This window comes from Lissotriton helveticus, chromosome 4_1 (genome assembly GCF_964261635.1).
Source record: "Lissotriton helveticus chromosome 4_1, aLisHel1.1, whole genome shotgun sequence".
NCBI lineage: Eukaryota > Metazoa > Chordata > Amphibia > Caudata > Salamandridae > Lissotriton > Lissotriton helveticus.
Genome location: NC_136063.1, coordinates 2,028,248,049 through 2,028,267,466, shown reverse-complemented (window position 1 = coordinate 2,028,267,466; position 19,418 = coordinate 2,028,248,049). Strand labels below are relative to the sequence as shown.

The window sequence follows — 19,418 nt, the reverse complement described above, 5'->3', positions numbered from 1 at the left end:
TCTGTCCATCCCGTAGGCCGGGTCGTTGCCATCCCCGTAGGTCCCCTGGTTGATCGCTGAGAGATGGGCCGCCCAGTAGTACTTACGGATGTCGGGGAGGGCTATGCCTCCGTCGTACCATCCCAGTGTGAGTTTCGACAAGGCAATACGAGGGGCGCCTGCCCAAAGGAGAGTACGCTGAGCCGCCTCAATTGCCGTGAAGTAGGCGTTAGGCACCAGGTCTGGGTAATTTTGGAGGGCGTATAGGAATCTAGGCAGCGCCATCATTTTGAATAAGGCAGCTCGGCCTAGCAGTGACAATGGCAGGTCCTGCCAGGACTTAGCCTCTCGCTGGAGACGTCGGAGGGGAGGTTGAAGGTTACGCTCGTAGGTCAGGGCCTTGTCCGTGGAGATGAACACTCCCAGGTATTTGAAGCCGTCCTCAGCGACTGTGATGGGACACGTGTCGGGAAGCCTCGGGGGACTTCCTCTGAGGACGTAGAGATACGATTTGCTCCAGTTGACTCTGAAGCCGGAGTTACGACCAAAGCTAGCAAAGATGTCGAGCGCTGCGAGGATCGACCGCCGTGGCTTGGAGAGGTACAGAAGAATATCGTCAGCGTACAGGGATATTTTATCTTCCCATCCCTCCGCCCACTGTATTCCGCGAAGGTATACGTCGTGTCTGATCCAGGCAGCCAACGGTTCAAGGGAGAGGGCGAACAGGAGGGGGGAAAGGGGACAGCCCTGTCTAGTTCCTCGCTCTAAAGTGAAGACCTCCAAGACTTTCTTATTCACTAGGACCTGCGCCAGTGGTTCCGAATAAAGGAGACGGACCCACGACATAAACTTGGGTCCGAAGCCCAGCTTCCGTAGGACAGCAAACATGTACGGCCATTCTAGGGTGTCAAACGCCATAGTGGCGTCCAGGGAAACCACCACCGCGTCGTCTTTGAGTTTCTGGCGTTGCCCAAGCACTCCGTGTAAGCGTCGGATATTGAGGGCCGTATTTCGATGTGGCATAAAGCCCGACTGATCAGGATGCACCAGCGTTCCAAGTACTGGTTTGAGTCTGTTGGCGAGTGTTTTTGCCAGTATCTTTGGCTCGGCGTTGAGGAGGGAGATTGGCCTGTATGAGGCACAGGAGTCAGCGGGTTTCCCCTCCTTCGGGATTGCCACTATGGTGGCAATGCGCTGGTCGCGCGGCAGTATTCCTGCCTTCCTACTGGCCTCAAACATGGCTTTAAGATGCTTACATACAGTGTCAGGTTTAATCTTGTACAATTCGATCGGGAGGCCGTTGGGACCCAACGCTTTCCCTGGCCGGAGTTCCATGAGCGCGCGCTGTAGTTCGGCCTCTGTGAGTGGGCTGTCTATGGTCTCTCGGTCCTCATCAGTGAGACACGGCAGTCGAATATCAGCGAGGAGGGCCATAGAGTCCTCCTCTGGACGGTCAGACACCTTCGTATAGACCTGCTTGTAGTGTCTCGCAAACTCATCCACTATATCTCTAGGCTCTGTGAGGATCACTCCGGATTGCGTACGAATTAACGGGACTATTTTCCTGGCCTGCTGCTTTTTATCTAACCAGGCGATGAGCTTTCCGGCTTTGTCTCCCTGGTCGTACAGCCTGCCCATCCTATGTCTAGCCACCGTCTGGGCCTCTTGGGAGACCAGCCCTCTGTATTCTGCCAGCTTGACCTGCCATTTATGTCTGACCTCCCTGGCCCCTTTTTCAAGTGCTTCAGCCTCCAGTTCCGCCAGGTCCGCCTCAACTGTAGTGACCTGACAGCGCTGCTCCCGCCGTTTACCCGAGATGGCAGACAATGCCTCCCCCCTTACCACTGTTTTAAATGCCTCCCAAACTGTGACAGGGGAGTCCACCGATCCCAAATTCTCTTCAAAGTAATGGGCGATAGAGGTGTCAATTTTCCCCCGCGTGTCTTCGTTTTTTAGGTGCCAGGGGTTTATGGGCGCTACACACCCCTCCCTTCTGGATCCGAACGTGATGTGTGAAGTTACTGGTGAATGGTCCGAAATCCCCCGGGTTAGCAGTGTGGCCTCTCGTACTGTAGTGTGGTGCTGCAGGATGGTGAGGATGTAGTCTAAGCGTGAGAAGGTGTGATGCGGCCCAGAGAAGAACGTGAATTGGCTCTTAGCGGGATGCAGGTGACGCCACACGTCAGTGAGTCCAAAGGCCTCAAGAAAGTCAGCTAACCACTGTAGCCCTTGGGGTAGGTCTCTGGGGGGCTGTCTATCCAGGATGCCTGACACTACAGAGTTGAAGTCTCCGCCCAGGACTAACTGACCTTCGGGAAGGGAGAGTAGCAATTTGCCCAGGTCTGCAAAGGCTTGAGCCTGCAGGCCCGGCGGGATGTAGGCCGAAAGCAAGTTCAGCGTGTATCCCTCCCATCGTCCTGTGACCACCGTGAAGCGGCCCTGCGGGTCTGATTTAATGCTATCAATGTGGAGGGGAAAGGAGCGGCGCACAAGGATCCCCACCCCTCTGGAGCCTGAGGTGAAGCCGGAGTGCGAAACGAGAGTGTAACCCCATCTGTTGAGGGCGTGGCACGTGTTACCCAGTAGGTGAGTTTCCTGCAGCATTACTATGTCCGGTTGGTGCCGTTTAAGAAATTGGAGGACTATAGTGCGCTTAAGTCTGTCCCCTAGCCCATTTACATTCCAGCTCATTATTTTTAAGCTCTTTTCCCATTGTCTAGCCATAACCATTGCTTTGTAAGCCATTTCTACTTAGCACCACTGAACCATTAAGGACATCATAGGCAGTCACTCTGTACGACCATAACAAACCCCCAACTCCCCGTCCCTCCCCGGATCCCCCCCAGCGGCCATCACCCACCCTGGTTCCCCCCCCAAAGATTCTAACAGTGCAAACGGTAACATGTACATCCGACAGTTCCATTGTTCTCCTTTCCGTATGGACCCCAACCACCCCACCCACCTCTGCAAAAGCAAAACCCCACCCTCCCTGCCCCCTGCTCCGTGGGTTTCAAACTACCCACCACCCCAATCAGCAGAGCGCCTGTCGCCCAACCCAACCCCGGTGAGACACCGAGGAACTTCTAACTCGGGATATACGTGGCCAGCTCCGTCCCGGCCGCCCTCCCGCAGCGTCCCAGGTCATTTAGTCCCTCAGGCCTTAGGTGTGCTAGTATTATAGGTGAGCCCAGCCCTTGATCAATGGGCAGGCCCCGTCTCACCCCCCCGGAGCGATCAGGCACACAAACAGGCACACTGTATACATTACAGTCCGGCTTCTTCCAAGTTCTGTGTGCTACGTTTCAGCGCGCTGTGTGGTCTCCGGGCGAGTCCCAACGGGGACTGTTTGACCTCGAGCGCCAGGATCGTTGACTCTGCCCACCAGCCTCGGCTCCCCCCATCGCCGATCCAGGGGAGGGGTGTCCATTTTCTCTCCACTGTCCGCCAGCCTGAAGGGGCTGGGCCGTCACCAGCATTGCATCAATACACTCCTGTACCGTTGTTGGTGAGGTGAAGTGGGACCTGCCATCATGAATAATCTTCAGTTTTGCGGGAAAGAACATCATGTACCGAACTCCATGGTCACGGAGTGCCGCCTTGACCCCCTGGAAAGAGCGCCGTTCCTGTTGCACTTGTAGCGTAAAGTCAGGGAAGAAGCGTATAGTGGACCCTTCGTAGTGCAGGTCCTCGTGTTGTCTGGCAGCCTGCAGTATTGCATCCCGGTCTCGGTAGTTAAGAATTTTGGCGATAATTGTTCGCGGCGGGGCTCCAGGCTTGGGTTTAGGAATTGGAGCTCAGTGGGCCCGCTCAACGGTAAAGATCTTGGACAGCCTCTTGGGTTTAAGGTGGCGGAGTATCAGGTCCTCAAGAAATAGCTCCGTGCTGTCAGCTTCCAGTCCTTTCTCCACGCCCACCACACGTATGTTGCTCCTCCGAGCCCTACCTTCCTGGTCATCGAGCCACAGTGCCATCTATCTGTGCTGGTGGAGAAGTTCGTTGACCCTGCTTTCGAGCTTCTTCTCCGACTCCTGGAGGGCCTTAATATCCACCTCGTTGGTTTTCGAGCGGTCCGTGGTCTTCCCCAAGTCGGCACGGAGCAGGTTCACTTCGATGGTGATCTTGTCCATCTTCGTTTCAAGACTAGTGCCGAGTGACTGGATTGCCGCCATGATGGACGTTAGCGAGGGTTCCGCCTTCCCCGTGACTTCCCTCGTCTCCCCTCCGGACTGCATCTGAGACTTAGGCACTGTATATTGGTCCAGTTTATTCGTTTGGGACACAACACCCCCTTTAGGTCTCATGGTCGATTTGGCGCCCCTGGGGTCGGACGGTCCGTTGCCCACCTTCTTCCGGGCCGCCGCCAGTGCAGATCCACTCTCCGGCACCAACCAACCCTAACCAGGGCCAAAGACTCTGTTGTAATGCAACTATCGTCCAGGCGCTATAATAGCGTGAGGCCTGCTGTAATTGGTGTGCCCCGAGACTACACGTCGCAATCCGATGCTTTCCAGGTCGCCTGCAGCCCACCAGCCGGCCCCACCGTCGACAATGACCCAGGACCAGCCTCCTCCACAGCCGTGGGTATGTTTCCGGTCTTTAGGGGGTGTCTGTATGTATCAGCCAAGGGCAGCTGCTCCCTGGGAGGCTGTGTGCAGCAAGGGCCCTTCGTTTTCCCCTCACTCTGAATGATTGAAGCACTGTGCTTGGCAGCCCCCCTTACCGCTTGGGCAGGTGTGTGCTCGAGTGTTAGGGTCCCCTTAGTCCTAGCGTTCGTCTGTCCGCCCTGCAGACGTTACTGGCACCGCGGTGTGTGCGCGCCGGTGCGGAGGCCACGCCCCCCGCCTTCGCGCCTCTCTGCCGCGGACCGCGGCAGGCCGAAATCCGGGACCTCAAGTGGCGAAGGGGCCGCCTCCGGGCTCCAGGGGTGGGACGCAGGGTCGCCGCCGGCAGCTGCGGCCGTTTCGCGGAGCCTTCCGAGGGTCTGTCAAGCCCGGAATTAATACCGAGGCGTCGTCTGAGCTGAGGGAACTGGGGGCTGGCTTCAGAAAGCCTCCCTGTCAGGATTGCAGTCGGATTTAGAAGGGGACGCTGACGGTCCCGGCGGAGCTAAGGATTCAGGCGGCCATTCCCTTCGGCGCCTGGCCACGCCCCCCCGCCTGGGGGTATTCTAAGGTAAGGAATCTAACACAAACTACTGTTTCTAACAGATATATAATTACCGAAGGTAAGTAACTTGTGCAATGCGTATTCTAATTCAATATCTGGTTCCATCGTCTTTTTTTTTTTTTTTTTTTATCCAACATTTCCATGATCACTAGAAAAAAACTAGCATGGATGACATTTTCCCTTCATCACGCCGCATAGTCACACGGTTTCTTTATTAACATTCACACTTTTTAGAAAACTAACCTCTACCAGTGGACTCTTAGTGTGACAGATTAAAGAAGGGCTCTTCTATTCCAGAGGAATTGGACTGATTTGCATATGGCTGATCTGTGTGAAGTGGCGCAGTGGGTGTAAACGATTCATCCGTTGTTCCGACGATTGCCAGTGACCGAGATGTTTGCATGAATTCTGATGTTGTGGGTACCTGCGTCAGGTGTCCATAGTGCTAGTGTTTTTTCCTCTCTTCTCTGCTCCCATTCAGTTAAACACAGTTGCTGGTTATATTCCCTTCCCTTTTCTCCTTTGCTGTACAACTTCATTCTGACCTCTCAGCCAGCCAGTCTGAGTCTCACTGGACCATAGGTGTCCTCTGTGGCAAGCATGCACTCCGGTGGATGAGCACCTCTGGGCATCTGTGTTTTGTCTCTTCCTGTGCACCTATGTTGTAGTGGTGTGCCACTATCCAGCTCTTTTTTACTATAGCACTACCACTGGCCCAGGTTCCAGGTTCTCCACTTACCCCACTACATCTTGAAGGGGATGCGGAACAGAGAATCTTCGCTTCCATTAGTGCTACCTCTCTGTTACCGCCTTCCTGCCGCTCCATAGTTCCATGCATAGTTCCTTCTATAGCCCAGACAGTTGGGGACCAAACTTCGAAAATGGTGCTGTGCCCCTTCCTTTATTTTTTGTACTTTACTTCATAGTGACATTTAGAGGTTGCTTTGTGAACTGATCGGATTATTTGTTAAATAATGTAGCTTGTTTACCTTGACTGAACAATGTCCCCTTTATGCTCAAGTGAATCTTCTTGTCTGCCCTCTTCTCTACAATAGGTGGATGTGGAGGCAGCCCCTGCAGACACTACGTCAGATTTGGCATCGAACGCAACACCTCCTGTGACTGTATCCCCAACTTCAGTCGCAAGTACACCTGCGTGGACTGAGGAGGACGAGCGCAGTGAGACCGCATCATCGGGGTATGCCTCAGTGCGAGGAATGGATGAGATAGCCGCGAAGGATGAGAGTGCCTCTGGACAGAACACAGGTATCTATGCAGGGAAACCTACGCCCTAAGAATGCTCCGGTCTGCATCTCAAGTAATAGCGAACTGCTTAGGCAAGAACAATTTGCAGGGGAAAAGCCAACTGATATAGTTGATTACATTTACACTTCTTCTAAAGAAATATTCTTGAATGGGGTGTGTTGCTGCTCTGGAAGAGTAAAAATGCCATTTTGATTGTTGTCACCCACCAAACCAGGAGGGTTGAAACCTGTGGAGAGCTGTGCTTTCTATGCACTGTCTGTATGATGTGAAGAATATTATTTTCAGAGCTTCTCCCATCAAAATACAAGGAGTTTCATTCTATATTGTACTCTAATACAGAGGGAAAATATACACTAAATAAGCTTCATATATATGACTTAAACCCTCTAATTTCCCAGTGTCCCACTTAAGAGAATTCTCTTCATAGGTCCCCCTCAGCTTGAGCAATGTGTTGAAAACTGACGATTGGTACTGCTGGCCCCCAATGTTTAACCCCTTCGGCATTAATGACAAGGTCAGCTCGTCATGGGCGTAACCTGCGCTACGCGGATGACAAGCTGACCTTGTCACGTAACGCGCGATTTTTGAAATCGCAGCGCGCAGCGGGAAAACCGCTAGCGCGCATGCGGTTAAGTTGCTACTACATAGTAACCTAGAATTTCACATGCCATTAGCAGATAGTGTGGATAGCCAAAATATCTTTAGCTGTTGCTAAATAAAAATGATAGTAGGCCTCCACGAGACTGCACCAAAATCCAACAACAGGCCTACAAAATAGCCCCATAAGTGTTAGAGGGAGCGCCAAACAGCAACATTTTATTTTGCCTGGGGTTGCTAAAATTCTTACATTAGACCTGGGAGTAGCATTGCAGCCTGAAAAGTCTTTGTCAACAAACATGCTGAGCTGCTGTGTTTTACTCTCTAGGATACTGACATTATCACATCCTAAATCAGTGATCTTGATATGGCAACATCACTGGTGTGCATGCCTGGACACAATTAGACTGTCTGCTTTCCACTGTCCCCCACCTTTACTGTATAAAGGTTTTCTACACTCGGTGTGTGCCGTGGAGTAGAAATATGGGTTGAAATAATGCAAATTGGTTGTTAATTACTATTTACACAGCTGTTTACTGTGAAGTACTTCTGTAAGTTATGAGTTGGCATAAATCAGTTGACCCGTTTCGCCTTAGGGGTTGGAATTGGCCACACAAAACAGACATGCTCTCTATGGAGGAGACAGACCGCACGGAACCCGGATAAATCACGGAGTGCTCGCCCTTTAATACCTCCTTCCAGCATACTTAGTAAACTGTATTCAGATCCCCAGTACCAACCCTGACCCTTGAGAAAGCCCCAAGTGTATTCGCATTGGGGTGAAACGAGTGTCATCTGATGTTTATATTCATCATTGTATGAAACACTGCATTGCTTCAATTACAGAAAAAATGTTGGTGTGGCCAGTTTTTAGAATAAAGATAAATAAACCAACCTGCACACCGTTCTCCTGTCTGACGGAATCATTCTTTGCTGTTTAAGGACTGATGTAGAGGTGAATTAAAAATTTCCTAGTAACCATGACGGAAAGTTTCAATTCTACTAAGGACGCGGAGGCGAGGATTATGCTGTAACTTCCTTTATTCCTACAGCCAGCAGTGTTCACCTCAAACAGATTAACAAAAAACTAGCACTCCAAGGTGCTCTAGGCAGTCCACAATGTCCACCAATCAGCATGCCCCGTCATCCCCAAAGGCGTGTGTTTCCTGGATCACCTCCTCTTTCGAGACTGCGGCAGAACCAAGTACCAATCCGTCACTCGTTCTTGGCTCCATCAGATCCTGAAAGAAAGAATCAGAGGCCCATGACTCTGTTCTCCAGCCGAAAGATAATCAATAAGCCATAAACAACAGAAGCCGGATGACTCAAGGCATGCATCTTAAACAAACCAAAATAAAAGAAATACTTATACCATACGAGGCCTCGCTCACCCAAAGAAGGCAAAGCTATAAAACTCAATCCCGGGTGGGGACATGAGTTCGTTCAAGTCCTGGGTGGGAATAATCCTTGCCTCCACGTCCTTAATAGAATTGAAACTTTCCGTCATGGTACTAGGAAATTTTTCATTCTATGCCAGGACCGGAGGCGAGGATTATGCTCATTCAAAGCTTGTCCACCACCTTCGAGGTCAAATCCACAACTGGTTTAAAATAGAATCTCTTAAATATAGAGTCCGATGACCAGTCTACCGCGTTCAGGATATCCTCCAACCTGGCACTCAGGGAGAAGGCCTTTGATGCCGTGGCTCCTCATACAGAATGCAAAAAACAACAAGTGATTGTCTAACCCAGGGTGGTGTGGAGTGCAAAAAAACGATGGATTTGGGCCCAGATCTTTGGACTGGGGTGAATGTGTGACATTGATCCACATTCTGTCCATCATTGTTGTTTTTGCAATTACCGCTCTAAGTGTACTGGGGATGCTCAGACGTGGGTCCCAGGCACTCCACACCACTGGAGTCAAGCTAGCCGGGCTGATGAGAGGTGTTACCTCGAAACCGGGCCGGTCCTCGGATGCTTGATTCCGTTCTGGGAAGGACATGGCTTTTGTAGTTCGGACTGGACTGTTCCCATGGGGCACAGGGTCAGCGCTGATTTGCATATCGCCATTGTCTAACCCAGGGTGGTGTGGAGTGCAAAAAAACGATGGATTTGGGCCCAGATCTTTGGACTGGGGTGAATGTGTGACATTGATCCACATTCTGTCCATCATTGTTGTTTTTGCAATTACCGCTCTAAGTGTACTGGGGATGCTCAGACGTGGGTCCCAGGCACTCCACACCACTGGAGTCAAGCTAGCCGGGCTGATGAGAGGTGTTACCTCGAAACCGGGCCGGTCCTCGGATGCTTGATTCCGTTCTGGGAAGGACATGGCTTTTGTAGTTCGGACTGGACTGTTCCCATGGGGCACAGGGTCAGCGCTGATTTGCATATCGCCATTGTCTAACCCAGGGTGGTGTGGAGTGCAAAAAAACGATGGATTTGGGCCCAGATCTTTGGACTGGGGTGAATGTGTGACATTGATCCACATTCTGTCCATCATTGTTGTTTTTGCAATTACCGCTCTAAGTGTACTGGGGATGCTCAGACGTGGGTCCCAGGCACTCCACACCACTGGAGTCAAGCTAGCCGGGCTGATGAGAGGTGTTACCTCGAAACCGGGCCGGTCCTCGGATGCTTGATTCCGTTCTGGGAAGGACATGGCTTTTGTAGTTCGGACTGGACTGTTCCCATGGGGCACAGGGTCAGCGCTGATTTGCATATCGCCATTGTCTAACCCAGGGTGGTGTGGAGTGCAAAAAAACGATGGATTTGGGCCCAGATCTTTGGACTGGGGTGAATGTGTGACATTGATCCACATTCTGTCCATCATTGTTGTTTTTGCAATTACCGCTCTAAGTGTACTGGGGATGCTCAGACGTGGGTCCCAGGCACTCCACACCACTGGAGTCAAGCTAGCCGGGCTGATGAGAGGTGTTACCTCGAAACCGGGCCGGTCCTCGGATGCTTGATTCCGTTCTGGGAAGGACATGGCTTTTGTAGTTCGGACTGGACTGTTCCCATGGGGCACAGGGTCAGCGCTGATTTGCATATCGCCATTGTCTAACCCAGGGTGGTGTGGAGTGCAAAAAAACGATGGATTTGGGCCCAGATCTTTGGACTGGGGTGAATGTGTGACATTGATCCACATTCTGTCCATCATTGTTGTTTTTGCAATTACCGCTCTAAGTGTACTGGGGATGCTCAGACGTGGGTCCCAGGCACTCCACACCACTGGAGTCAAGCTAGCCGGGCTGATGAGAGGTGTTACCTCGAAACCGGGCCGGTCCTCGGATGCTTGATTCCGTTCTGGGAAGGACATGGCTTTTGTAGTTCGGACTGGACTGTTCCCATGGGGCACAGGGTCAGCGCTGATTTGCATATCGCCATTGTCTAACCCAGGGTGGTGTGGAGTGCAAAAAAACGATGGATTTGGGCCCAGATCTTTGGACTGGGGTGAATGTGTGACATTGATCCACATTCTGTCCATCATTGTTGTTTTTGCAATTACCGCTCTAAGTGTACTGGGGATGCTCAGACGTGGGTCCCAGGCACTCCACACCACTGGAGTCAAGCTAGCCGGGCTGATGAGAGGTGTTACCTCGAAACCGGGCCGGTCCTCGGATGCTTGATTCCGTTCTGGGAAGGACATGGCTTTTGTAGTTCGGACTGGACTGTTCCCATGGGGCACAGGGTCAGCGCTGATTTGCATATCGCCATTGTCTAACCCAGGGTGGTGTGGAGTGCAAAAAAACGATGGATTTGGGCCCAGATCTTTGGACTGGGGTGAATGTGTGACATTGATCCACATTCTGTCCATCATTGTTGTTTTTGCAATTACCGCTCTAAGTGTACTGGGGATGCTCAGACGTGGGTCCCAGGCACTCCACACCACTGGAGTCAAGCTAGCCGGGCTGATGAGAGGTGTTACCTCGAAACCGGGCCGGTCCTCGGATGCTTGATTCCGTTCTGGGAAGGACATGGCTTTTGTAGTTCGGACTGGACTGTTCCCATGGGGCACAGGGTCAGCGCTGATTTGCATATCGCCATTGTCTAACCCAGGGTGGTGTGGAGTGCAAAAAAACGATGGATTTGGGCCCAGATCTTTGGACTGGGGTGAATGTGTGACATTGATCCACATTCTGTCCATCATTGTTGTTTTTGCAATTACCGCTCTAAGTGTACTGGGGATGCTCAGACGTGGGTCCCAGGCACTCCACACCACTGGAGTCAAGCTAGCCGGGCTGATGAGAGGTGTTACCTCGAAACCGGGCCGGTCCTCGGATGCTTGATTCCGTTCTGGGAAGGACATGGCTTTTGTAGTTCGGACTGGACTGTTCCCATGGGGCACAGGGTCAGCGCTGATTTGCATATCGCCATTGTCTAACCCAGGGTGGTGTGGAGTGCAAAAAAACGATGGATTTGGGCCCAGATCTTTGGACTGGGGTGAATGTGTGACATTGATCCACATTCTGTCCATCATTGTTGTTTTTGCAATTACCGCTCTAAGTGTACTGGGGATGCTCAGACGTGGGTCCCAGGCACTCCACACCACTGGAGTCAAGCTAGCCGGGCTGATGAGAGGTGTTACCTCGAAACCGGGCCGGTCCTCGGATGCTTGATTCCGTTCTGGGAAGGACATGGCTTTTGTAGTTCGGACTGGACTGTTCCCATGGGGCACAGGGTCAGCGCTGATTTGCATATCGCCATTGTCTAACCCAGGGTGGTGTGGAGTGCAAAAAAACGATGGATTTGGGCCCAGATCTTTGGACTGGGGTGAATGTGTGACATTGATCCACATTCTGTCCATCATTGTTGTTTTTGCAATTACCGCTCTAAGTGTACTGGGGATGCTCAGACGTGGGTCCCAGGCACTCCACACCACTGGAGTCAAGCTAGCCGGGCTGATGAGAGGTGTTACCTCGAAACCGGGCCGGTCCTCGGATGCTTGATTCCGTTCTGGGAAGGACATGGCTTTTGTAGTTCGGACTGGACTGTTCCCATGGGGCACAGGGTCAGCGCTGATTTGCATATCGCCATTGTCTAACCCAGGGTGGTGTGGAGTGCAAAAAAACGATGGATTTGGGCCCAGATCTTTGGACTGGGGTGAATGTGTGACATTGATCCACATTCTGTCCATCATTGTTGTTTTTGCAATTTCCTCATACAGAATGGGCACCAAACTGCGAGACATTTATGCCCGCTTCCTGCATCACCCATCTGATCCAACGTACAATCGTTGGTGGTGTAACTGCCTTGAAGGGCTTACGCAATCAAATCAGCAATTGACTTTCGCCCGGCGGGCGAGTCTCCTCAGTCCTGTTTTCATATTCCTGAAGACATCTGACCACAAAGCGTTTAGGAGAATGATCGAAAGATGGATAAGAAATGATCCTAGAATCCAATTTCATCCTCCTGACGATATGGAGAGTAACCCCTTGAGCAGTATACACTCTACCCGAAAGTCCAGGGCTCGCACATCTGAGACCCTGCGACAGGTAACCAGGCATAAAAGCAATTTTGCTGCCAACTCTTTTCTGGACAGGTATCGATTAGCCTGCCAGGACGAAGGACTTAGTTAACGTCCCACAAAGAAGAGTACCTGGGCTCCGGAGGGAGCGTCGAGCGAACACCCCTCAGCAACTTGCAAACTATTGGGTGTTCTCCCACGGGTTGGCCCATAACCAGTACATACCCCGCGGAAATCGCTGAACGATAAGAATTAATCGTTCTCTAAGCAAGGCCTTGTGACACCAGGGACGCCAAGAAATTGAGAATAGCTACCACTTTGCATTCCATGGGATCCTGGTTGTTCCGAGCACACCATCCGGCCCATCAAGCCCTGGCCGATCTGTATCACTTGTTGGTGCTGTCCGCCCATGCCGGCCCCAGTAGCTTTTGAGCATCTTGCGATAGTCTGCCGACTCTCCATTGATGCCTGAAATCTGCCACGCCACAAGTGGCATCCTCCCTTGCTGGAGAAGGGGGCGAGGGAGACCTTGGGGATCCCTCAGAAGAAGAGGATCTAGGGGTAGTAGGATTGGAGAATCCCAAGAAAGTTCCAGAAGAACTTGAAACCAAACTTGAGACTTCCAATACGGGGTAATCAAGACCACCTTCGCTCGCTGCCTGTGAACTTGAGTCGTGAGTCGCATGATCATCGAGAAAGGGGGAAAGGCATAGCCCGCGTCCACTGACCAATCCTGCAGGAAAGCATCCCTGGCCGTTGCTACAGGGTCTAGTTTACAACTGTAGAACTTCGGCAGTTGGTGGTCCAACCTGGATGCAAATGGATCCACCGAAAACTGGCCCCATGTGTCGTTGAGGCGCTGAAAAAACGCTAGTTGGAGCTGCCAGAGACTCGTATCCGTCCAGCTCCTGGAACACCGGTCCGCCACCACATTGGCGACTCACGGAAGATACTCCGCCGACACTGAGATATTGTGGGACAGGCAAAATGTCCACAGATCCTTGGCCAGGTCTGTCAGTGCTTTGGACTTCGTCCCCCCCAGGTGGTTGATGTAACGCACCACTGATACATTGTCGATTTTTAATAGGACGTTGCACGAGACCTTGCCCCAACAGCGAATGGCCAAAGAGCCCGCCATCCATTCCAGGCAATTGATATGTAACTGGCCTTCCACGGCGGACCACTTTCCTCCTGTAGATGAGTCCCAGCAGCGGGCCCCCCAACCCAGCTTGCTGGTGTGGGACTCAATGACCAAATCTGGGTCGCAACCAAAGATGGCCCTGCCATTCCAGGCTTCCATATGGTCGAGCCACCATCTCATTTCCCTGCGCACCTCCTCTGTGAGAGGGACTTGGTCCGAGTACTGAAGCCCTCTGCAGGGGTGTGATGCTTTGAGGCACTGAAGAGCTCTGTAATGGAGCGGCCCTGGGAAAATCGCCTGGATGGACGAGAACAAGAGGCCCATCACCCTCGCTATTTGGCGAAGCGACGTGGAAGGACGGGCCAAAGTGCGCCAGAGTTCCCTGCAGATCTCGACGATCTTCCTGGGGGGAAGGCTCAGGGTCCGAGCCACCGAATCGATGGCAAACCCTAGGAAGGTCACTTGACGGGAAGGGACCAGAAGTGATTTTTTGTTGTTGATGACCAATCCCAGATGCTGCAACAAGTCTGTGTCTTTGAGGTGATTGGCCGACCGCTCTGGACACTGTTCCAGCAACAAAATATTGTCCAAATAGACGATGAGGCGCAGGCTTTTCCCTCGTAGCGTTTCCACTACCGGTTTGAGGACTTTCGTGAAGCACCACGGTGCTGACGAAAGGCCAAAAGGAAGGGTTGCAAACTCATATACCTGATCTCTCCACAAAACTGGAGGAAGCGCCTGTGAGGGGGAAAAACGGGCACCGTCAGGTATGCGTTCTTCAGATCCAAGCGTACCATCCAATCCCCGGGTTATAAGAGATCGCGCAAAAGATGGATCCACTCCATTTTGAAGTGGTGGTAAACCAACCACTGGTTGAACTCCTTTAGGTTTATGACGGGGCGTTGACCTGCTATCCATCTTGTCCACCACGAAGATGTTGCTGAGAAAACCTTGCGGATGCAGGGGAGCAGGGACTATTGCCCCTTTCCGCAAGAGGTCCGCCACCTCTTTGTCTATGAGAGCGGCCTTGTCTCTTGCGAAAAGCAGCGGTCGGGGTTGAGTGTCTTGCACAGGGAATCCGTAAAACTCTACCTGGAAACCCCTTACGGTCTGTAACACCCAGGCGTCTGAGGTAATGGTCTTCCAATTGCTCTCGAAAAGAGCCAGCCTGCCCTCCACCCCGAATTGTGACAGAGGAAAGGCACTCACCTCAACCGGCCACTTGTTGGCCCCTGCCTCTGCCACCTCGGCGGGACTGGAAGAACTCTTGCCGTCCTGGATATGCGAGTTTCTTTCCGCCTTTCTGAGGGTCTTGCGTGTAAAACTTGCCGGCTGTGTGGCCCCTGCCACGGCCGGCGCTGACAAAAACACGCAGGCGGAACACCATTGAAGTCTGCGCCTTGTCAAGAGATGTAAATGTAGACACACATTTTGTCAATTCCTTTATAAAAGGATCTCCGAACAGGCCACCATCCGCTATCGTGCCCGCCTCCGAAGAGGCCAAGTCACCTAGCTTGGGGTCCACCTTGAGCAAGAAGGAGCGGCGCATCTCCGTAGAGAGGGCGCAGTTAGCGTTCCCTAAGAAAACTATCGCCCTTTGAGCCCAATTAGAGATGCCTTCAGGGGACAAAACCGATCCCAAGCCTTGGCCTCCTCTGCCAATTCCAAAATCTTCGTGAGATAATTTCTGGAGGAAAGTCGCCATTTTCCGGTCGACCTCTGGAGTTGGGGCCACCTTACCGGGCAAAGCCGGTCAGGGGCACGCATACCTAAGGCAGGCTCTAACCTCCTTCTCAAGAGGTTTGCGGAGCCGACTCGCCGCAGACGCCTTCGTCAAGGGAAGCCAGGCAGATGAGTGGGGATGCACTAGGTCCTCTGGGACCAACATGTCCGCAGGTCCTTCGGGTTGAGCCGAAGGCTCTGATGGGGGTGCGTTGGGATACCAGGAGGTTGACGGGCCCGCCTCGTCCAGTGAATCCCCCTCCAAATCTTCCTCCCCATCACCAATAAATTGCGGCTCCCCCGGGGTTTCCGGGGCCAAATCGTGCTCCAAACGTTGAGTTTTAGCAAGGAATGCAGTCTTCAGATGTTCAAACGGCCCCTTTTTCAGGCTCTTTGGCCAGCTTCCGCTTCTTAGCACGCTGGGACTACTCCGCTTGGATGGCATAAGCGTATTTCATAATGCATTGTTCAAAGGGCCCCATTGCCGCCTCTACAGCCCTATGAATAGATGTCGACTGCATCGCAAAATTCATCATCCAAAGGAATGACTTGGAGGGTCTCCTCTTCTGAGTATTCAGCCTTCATCATTTGGCAGAGTATTTCTGTCACAGGGAAGCTGTAATCCCTTAGTAGAGAGCCAAGAAGGCAGAAGTTTAAGGCGCAAAGCGCTGTATTTTGTGACGCCCGGCGGCTGGTCAGAAAAAATGGCGACTCACCCTGCACTCACTGGGTGTCTAAAGTCTGAGCCTGCCCCCACCACAGCAAGCGAGCCTAAGGATTCTTGTACGCCCGCAAATTGCCTCACGTCAATAGTTCTGACCCCTAAGGATGTCCCGCTGTGGAGCTGTCAAAAAAGCAATCAACCTGCAAGCTGGCGTCACGGTCCCAGACTCACTACCGCAGAATTGCTGGACGCGTCTTTCAAACTCGTGGGCGCGCTCAAACTCGCTGGTCCTGCTCGAACTCGCTGGTCCTGCTCGAACTCACTGGTCATCGCCACAGGAAGTGACACGGATCAGCGAGACGACCCCGCGCCCCCCAGCGAGGTGACGCGCGGCTGAGGCTGGGGCCGCGAGCGGAGCTTCCCGCGAGCGCCCCCGCAGCCCCTCAAGAAACACAAAAGCGGCAAAGAACCGCGCACCAGCGTTGCCTCACAGCGAAGAACACCGGAGTGACAGGGAAGTCGCCGCGGGTCGACGGGCATTCCCGTAGCGAGATTCCCCCCTCCGCGTACGCTGACAGATGAGGCAGCGCCCAAGAGAAAACACACGCTCTTGTGTGAAACAGTCCTGAGAACCTAAAAATGATCGCCAGCAGAACCACTGTCTGAAAGTAAACGCATACAATCCGCGCTCAAGAGAAAAACACACGCTCGTGTGGGAACCAATGTAGGAGATCAAAACGATCACTAAGCAGAAACACTGTCCTAAGGCAAACATATGTAACAATTACCATTATAAATGAGCCCTATAAGCATAAATAATGCAGAATTAGCCCATATAAAGCTCAAACATGAGAGAAGGGAAAAACTAACTTAACTGCGTGGCAGCAGGAAAGAAAGAGGAGGTGATCCAGGAAGCACACGCCTTTGGGGATGACGGGGCATGCTGATTGGTGGACATTGTGGACTGCCTAGAGCACCTTGGGAGTGCTAATTTTATGTTTATCTGCTTGAATTGAAAACTGCTGGCTGTAGGAATAAAGGAAGTTACAGCATAATCCTCGCCTCCGGTCCTGACATAGAATTTCACATCAAATGTAATGACATCAAATGTGTCCCATATACCTCTTTGGGTGGACAGACTTCATTCTGGAAACTCAGGGAATATTTTAAGCTTTTGTGCACTGCTATTCTTTTATTAAAATCTTTGAAAATTAAATAACATAAATAGCACAACAAATTGTCATCCATAGTTTTTAGTTACTTTATACTATGACACAGTTCTAAACAAAGATAACTCTACATTAAGAACAAAGGATGGGGGATAGGAATGAGTTTGTTACACAAAATGAGGTGTGGGCAAGAGTGATGATAGGCGTGTAATAAAAAATAAAAAAACGATTACAAGGTGTTGTAGAGTTATTCAGTGTTTCCCCAGATGCTATCAGAGAAAATTTTCAACATTCTGTCTGTCTGATTGATACTATAGGTGCACAAAAGCCGAAGTCGCATAAGCCATATCATTCAATTACTAGTATGTTATGCCCACTATGCCCAAAATACTACTAGTTTACCATCCTGATGCTAAAACACATAAGGCCCTAGTGGAGGTGTATTTCTTCTCCTGAGAATACATCTCCATTTGTTCAAAAACATTTTCAGAGGTACAGAGCATGTTTCCAGTTATATGCCTGAAATGTCATGGCTGTTTGAGAAACCTCCTCTTCATGCCTCGGCAAACTCTGCATAGGGAAATTTAGTTTCCTCTGCGAATTCACTGTTTTCTCTGCGATGAAAGCCTTTTTCCCCTTGGAGAAAACCCCTTCCACTACACCCCTAGAAAATCTGGGCATGATCCGCCCCTTTCCCTTCCTGGAAGCGAAGCTACTCCAGCACAGTGTGGAGAGAGAAGAGATTGGGGAGTACTCATACATGTACATGTTTATGGGCGCACCCAAACTTCCAAGGCAAGCAGCACTGAAGAGTTTTCTTTTGTCTCCCCTTGAGAATGATGCCCAAATGCAGATTTCTTCGCCCCCTGGCACAGATGTGCGTCCTCTTAAAACCCATTATGCCTATAGGGATCCCTTGCTGTATTCCTCGTCGTCATAAAAAGGGTACATTCAGTCATAAACCTAAGTGTATTGCCGAATCTACCCTTGTTAATCGGGCCCACTTAAAATTAGTTTAATAACCAGCATAGGAATGTTGACCAATAATTTGGATAACTGTGTCAAACCCCTTCGAGCAAAAGGCAACATCGTGGTCCCAAAACCACACCAAGGAGCCGTGAGCTTGTTGTAAGAAAGTAAGGTGGCAAAATTCAAATGACCTCATCCTGTTCAGTTTTACAGGTGCACAGCAAAGACCTTCTGCAGCAACAACTCCAAATGTACGTCTTGTAAATTCTCCAAGAAATGTCAAAAGATATAGGCCAACATTCAGTCCTCTAATTTTATGCATTATCCCTCAAAATCTCCGTGCCTTTGAGGTTTTAATGACTTTGATGCAGACAGTGAAGGAGAGACTACTCCGAGGTAGCATTTTTTAAAGGTATTTGGAAAGTAAACGTTGTGAACTCAAAGTAATATGCTAAGAATGTAAACAAGGGTATCGTCCCCGCAAGACAAAGTACTTTAGTAAAAAAAAAAAAACATGGTCGGGTACAGGAGTACCATTAAGATCTCACCAGGCCCCTAAATGAAACTTTCATCTTTGTCCTAAACGAAAGGTTCAAGAGAAAGTACGAAGAGGAATCAGTCACTTGACTCTGGCAGGACTTGCGTCAGGGTGTAAAGAATATATTTAAATCCACCCGAATGTCCCATAACAACTTGAATGCCTCATTTTACTGAAAACAAAACGTCTCTGTGATCTTTCCAAAAGTTGTAAAGATCAAGTACTGGCAAAGTCATTAGGTCTGACTTGAATGTGGTGTTGCATGCATTCAGCGTTCTCGCATTAGAGCAAGCTATGGGAGGGCATTCGCAGAAACAGCCAGAGTTGTAAAGTAGTTCCTATGCAGTTCAGTGGGAGCTCTCAAGGGGAGGCAGAAGGAGACACTCAAACAGCTAAGAGATGAATACTTAACTAGGCTGAGTCAAGAGGTCACTGACCGTCTCACACCAATGACTGAAAGAGGAAAAAGCCAGTGGGTGAAACGATGCAGACCTAAAGCCTACTCTACATATTGTTGGCAATAGATCTATTTGACAGCTCGGTTTACTGTAGGTAGCAAGTGTTGTCATACTACCTTTAGGAAAATGCATTCTCCTGTTTAGGCGACATATGGCCACAACATTCGCGCTGTGAACTCACTGAAGCCTTTGAGTGGAGTAAGCGTGCATGCCAAGAGTTGTAGTCAACACTTGCAAGATGGTTGTTTAAGTGTAGATAGTCCTCTACGTGTGAATACAA

General features: G+C 51.0%; 1 protein-coding gene and 1 long non-coding RNA gene across 3 annotated transcripts in view; one reads left to right on the top strand and one right to left on the bottom strand.

The window, feature by feature from the left end:
• RNF128 (ring finger protein 128) overlaps positions 1-19,418 on the top strand; it is a 756,868-nt gene that overhangs the window by 724,098 nt on the left and 13,352 nt on the right. For both annotated transcript variants that reach the window (XM_078688665.1, XM_078688666.1), the window contains exon 6: positions 6,201-6,411. In XM_078688665.1, the coding sequence (XP_078544791.1) occupies positions 6,201-6,411 (211 nt within the window). The remainder of the gene's footprint in view (positions 1-6,200; positions 6,412-19,418) is intronic.
• LOC144829478 (uncharacterized) lies at positions 8,032-17,373 on the bottom strand. Its single transcript, XR_013610679.1, has 2 exons — positions 14,828-17,373; positions 8,032-8,249 (listed from the first exon to the last, which is right to left on the bottom strand). It is a non-coding gene; the product is annotated as an uncharacterized LOC144829478 (long non-coding RNA).